Genomic DNA, 5,000 nt, shown 5'->3' with positions numbered 1-5,000 from the left:
TTTATACATGCAAATGAAGGACAGAAACATGCGCTTTCTTTTAGCACTAATCAGCTTCTCCATGGAGACCGAAGCAGGAGGCGGGGTGAGAAATCTCGTCAAGAACCGCGAACGACCTCCAAGCTTCCCTCGTCTGCCAATTAACTCTGGAGATATTTAACAACCTGAAGCGACTCTTCAAATCTTAAAGAGGCTCTCTGACACACACACACACACACACACACACACACACACGCTTCAAATAAATGTGCGTGTTTTATAATCTAATAAACCACAGTTATGGGTGTGAATTACCATAAAAAAGCAGATACTTCCTTTCAAATTAGTTAACAGCAGTAGACTGTCTAACATACTGCTAACACCGTACTGTGCACTATATACTGCATACAGCATGCAAATATAAATATTACAGTATTATACACAGATAAACAGCATTATACTGTTATTTTGTAAATTCACACTGTGCATGATAATATATTGCATAATGCATTTGTTGTCATATGTTGCATGCTTATTTCAGTGTTTAGTATCAAGATACGTATATAGTTTTAGTTTTTATTAGTTTTTATGTCCATATTGTTATTAAATTTTATTTTAGTTTTAGTTTGTTATTTTAGTACGTTAAGTTAAACTAAATTAAAAATGAGACATTTTGCTTTGGCAACTAGCTGAATTCAGTGTTATTTTAGTGTCACTGATATATTATTATAGTTTTTATTATTTTAAGTTAGATTTTTTTTTTCTGTTTTCACTATCATTTTAGTTCAAGTTTGAGTCATTTTGTTGTGTGTTTTTGTTATTTTATTAGTTTTTTGTGTCTATATAGTAATTATTTTTTTATTTCTTAGTTCTTTTTTTAGTTTTTTATTACTTCAAGTTAAACTAAACAAAAATGAGAAATGTTGCATTTGCAACGATCTGAAATAAAAGTTTGTTTTAAGTTTTTTATATTTTATTTAATAAAATAAATAACAAAATTGTTTATGATTTTAGTTTTAGTTAACAGTAAAAACCCTGTCTGAAGTAAAATACGTTTTTTATATTTTATTTTATTGTATTTCAGTTAAAGTTCATTTTATTTCAAATAATGAAAATGTTTGTGGTTTTTAGCAAACTATAATAATACTGTCATTTACTGTAAGATAACAGCATCTGTCAAATGCGTAAAATGTTATTTTGCATTTTTAATCTAATTTTGAGCCTTTTTTTCCAGTTTGATCTAATTGGAAATCTGGAAAGATGACAGCCGATAACACTGAACCATCGGTCTCTGCAAATTGAAGGTAAGTGCAATGCATTGTGGGATATAGTGTATTCTATGCAGCACATTTAAGTGTAGCAGCTGATCTGGGGGTTTGTGTGCACAGTTGAGAAACAGTAAGAGAAGTATGTTAGCCTGTGTGTTTGCTGATGTGCATCTGTGCTGATTCACGATTCTTGTGTGGGGTGAAGATGAAACACCTTGAATAAGCCATGAGCGCTGTTTCTCTGTCCGACCCAGAACGACGTGTCTTCTGGGATCTCCATCAGAGGAACTGCAACCACTCGCTCGTAGATCCTGAAGAGAAATGTCCCAATAACACAAAAAAATAACAGCAAAATTTCCTGATTCTTGATAGCAGTTTCAACACCAAAGCAATGTGCTATTGAACACACTGTTTTTATTTGGGAAAGTAATATTATTAGTAATATTAATGCATTTTATTAACTAAGTGGCATGTAGTAAACAGCTCACTGCAAAAACTGATGTTCTTGCTCAGTATTTTTGTCTTGTTTTTCAGTAAAATAACATTCTTATATCAAGATGCTTTTACTTAAGAAGCAAATTAAATAAGTATGAAAGCTTATTTCCACCATTGGGGGAAAAAAACCTTTAAAAGGTAATTGTAAATTTTTTTCTAGCAATTCTGAGAAAAAAAGTCAGAATTACGAGATATAAACTCAGAATTGTGAAATATAAAGCAAAAATTTAAATATACAGTAGAAATTCCGAAATATAAAGTCAGAATGGTGAAGTATAAAGTAAAAATTGCGAGAAGTAAGAATTGTGAAGTATAAAGAAAAAATTTAAATGTACAGTAAGAATTCCAGAAAAAAAGAGACAGAATTGCAAAGTATAAAGTAAAAATTGCGAGATGTAAAGTAAGAATTGCGAAGTATAAAGTAAAAATTGAAATGTACAGTAAGAATTCTGAAATACAGGTGCATCTCAATAAATTAGAATGTCGTGGAAAAGTTCATTTATTTCAGTAATTCAACTGAAATTGTGAAACTCGTGTATTAAATAAATTCAGTGCACACAGACTGAAGTAGTTTAAGTCTTTGGTTCTTTTAATTGTGATGATTTTGGCTCACATTTAACAAAAACCCACCAATTCACTATCTCAACAAATTAGAATATGGTGACATGCCAATCAGCTAATCAACTCAAAACACCTGCAAAGGTTTCCTGAGCCTTCAAAATGGCCTCAGTCCATTCCTTGTGAAGTTCACTCAAATGTTTTTTTTATTGGTCTTTTTTACATATTTGTATTGGAGAAAAGATAAAAACACTGAGTAAAAATAATAATTTTTGCAGTGCTAAAAAGTATTTTTATCTTGTTTCCCAGTAAAATAATTTAAAAATTCTTAAAACAAATAATTTTTGACATGTTTTCATGTCTATTTTGTTTTACTGCACTGGTAGATTTTAACGCTTGTTTATATTAAAACACTCTGAAAAGATCATCTGCCAGAACAGTAGGACAAAATACACTTACTGTATATTCGTCTTATACTATCTTATGCAGGGTTGCTTCTCAAGTACATTTATCAGGTTTCAAGATGTTGTTACTGGAAAACATGTCAAAAGGACTCATTAAGAAGTGGTTTTGCTGTGTATATTATTATATTCTCCTGTAATTTCACATACTTATTGCAGTCGACATAGAGCGCCACATGTGAAGCGCTGATGGAGACGGAGACTTTGTGCCATTGGTTGTCGGCGAGCATGTAAGGGAAGATCTCTGTGTACGTCTGCTGGCCTTTGGTCTGGAAATGAAGACGCACTTCGCTCTTCTGTCCGCTGCTCTCCAGCTCCAGCAGCCTGTAGAAATACAGTCAATATAATATCAATAATGAGGAAGGCAAGTAGCATATTTTTTTGTAATCACATTAAGGTTTATTGGTTAGATCAAACCACTAGCAGTTCAGTGTGTGAATTGTGCTCCAGACATGAATGATTCCTCAGGTCATGGTTTATATTGTGTTCTGGGTCAATTTGAGTATTTGAGTTATTGAATATTTGAGTTGTTGGAAATACATGTTAAACTAGGATGTTTTTCTTGAAATTGTCTGATTTGTTTTCGTTTAGGGCCGTGAACATGCCTGCGAAGTTTCCACTCTCTGAGGTGTTTTTACTGATTTTACTGTATTTTTGAACAAATAAACTTAGCCTTGGTGAGACTTCGAGACTATTCTTTTATTATTCCTATTTATTATTCCTATTCTATGTGTGTATGAAATTTCTATTGTGATTGTGAAGTTAGGAGATCAATTTGACCTACAGATTTCATGATTAGCTGGACAAAACCAAAATTGCATGTATGTGTGTATATATATATATAAGGGTATTTACATTTCTATTCATAATATTCACATTATGAGAAAACAAATGGAATAAACAAAATCAAAATTTTAAATTAAAAAAAGTTGAAAAACAAAGGTTTAAAAAACAGATGTTAAATACAGTTTTAAAAATCTTATGTTGTTATGTTTAAGGTTTTTTACTTTTTGGTGAATTGTATTGGATCCATTTAAAAAAAAAAAAATTAAATCACAATTTGTGAAAAATGTGTGAGAAGTATTATTGTTAAAATGTTTTTTTTGTTTGTTTTCAAAGTGATTTTTGGTAAATTGTATTAAATCCAATGAAAAAAACATTTAAAAATAAAAAAAATATCTAAATATTACATTTTAAAAAATATATGTATTTACAATACTGTTCATAATATTTACATTTTGTGAAAAACAAATGTTAAAAAAAATAGTTGTTAAAAACACTTTTAAAAATCATGTTTTCATTTCATGTTTTTTGTAATATGTCAGAAGTATTAATGTTTAAGGTTTTTGTCTGATTTTCTTTTTTTATAGTGTGATTTGTTCCTGAATTGTACTGAATCCAGTTTGTGTCAATTTGACCCCAAACAAAATGATCCTAACCAGAATTACTACAGCACAAAAGAGATGTGCTGTTACTGTCCTACTCACAATACCTTGGCAACCACACAGCAACACCCTAGCAACCACCCACCACTCCACGTCATTGTGCCGGTGAATTTTGCACAGACAAGCACCACTCAAAATGTACTCTACTTGATCTTTTGTTCCCACTAAACATGTCATTGACAGCAGAGGACACAGCGGGATCTCTGACACACGGCCAAACCTGCAACAAAAGGAGCTGCGTTGCATATTTTGCAGCATCCGCAAATAAAGTGGGCTGAACACACGCCCCTGGGGCACATCGCCGGCAGGAGGGCTTCACGCTCGTCTCTGACCACCTGAAATGCATCTAACTTTCCAAACATCCTCCATAATAATATCCCAGGAGATTCCCATCACATGCTGACCATCACAGATTCTGACCACAGTCACTGCTGGAAGGTAAAATATGAGTGCGAGTCCTCGTAGTGAGACTGAGCTTTTGTTTTGGCACCGGGGGAGTCTGCCACCCCCATGGTTTTATTAATATTAAACAAAAACATAGTATTTTGTTCAGGATATGACCAAAAGCTCATACCTTATTGGCCTGCTGGGGTTTTTTTTTTAAACATCAGACTGCTCTGCATTTAAATACACTCTGCTCCGCATTTTTTGAATAAAATTCATGATTTCTATTCAAAACTATGCTATTTGCATTCACAATTAATATTCATGCTAATAGGCCTTATGTTTTATGGAGTTTTGTCATGTAGTGATTGTCTAATATATATTTGTCATGAATATATATATATATATAT

At 32.2% G+C, this 5,000-nt stretch overlaps 1 protein-coding gene across 1 annotated transcript in view; it reads right to left on the bottom strand.

The window, feature by feature from the left end:
* LOC107741827 (protein kinase C-binding protein NELL2) overlaps nucleotides 1–5,000 on the bottom strand; it is a 115,976-nt gene that overhangs the window by 95,564 nt on the left and 15,412 nt on the right. Inside the window, exons 4-5 of the mRNA XM_016554609.1 lie at nucleotides 2,912–3,094; nucleotides 1,462–1,558 (exon numbers count right to left, since the gene is read on the bottom strand). Coding sequence (XP_016410095.1) covers nucleotides 1,462–1,558; nucleotides 2,912–3,094 — 280 coding nt within the window. The remainder of the gene's footprint in view (nucleotides 1–1,461; nucleotides 1,559–2,911; nucleotides 3,095–5,000) is intronic.

This window comes from Sinocyclocheilus rhinocerous, unplaced genomic scaffold, assembly GCF_001515625.1.
Source record: "Sinocyclocheilus rhinocerous isolate Xijiao unplaced genomic scaffold, SAMN03320098_v1.1 scaffold1367, whole genome shotgun sequence".
Lineage (NCBI taxonomy): Eukaryota > Metazoa > Chordata > Actinopteri > Cypriniformes > Cyprinidae > Sinocyclocheilus > Sinocyclocheilus rhinocerous.
Note: the sequence above shows the minus strand (reverse complement) of the source record. Positions and strands in the feature narration are given on the sequence as shown.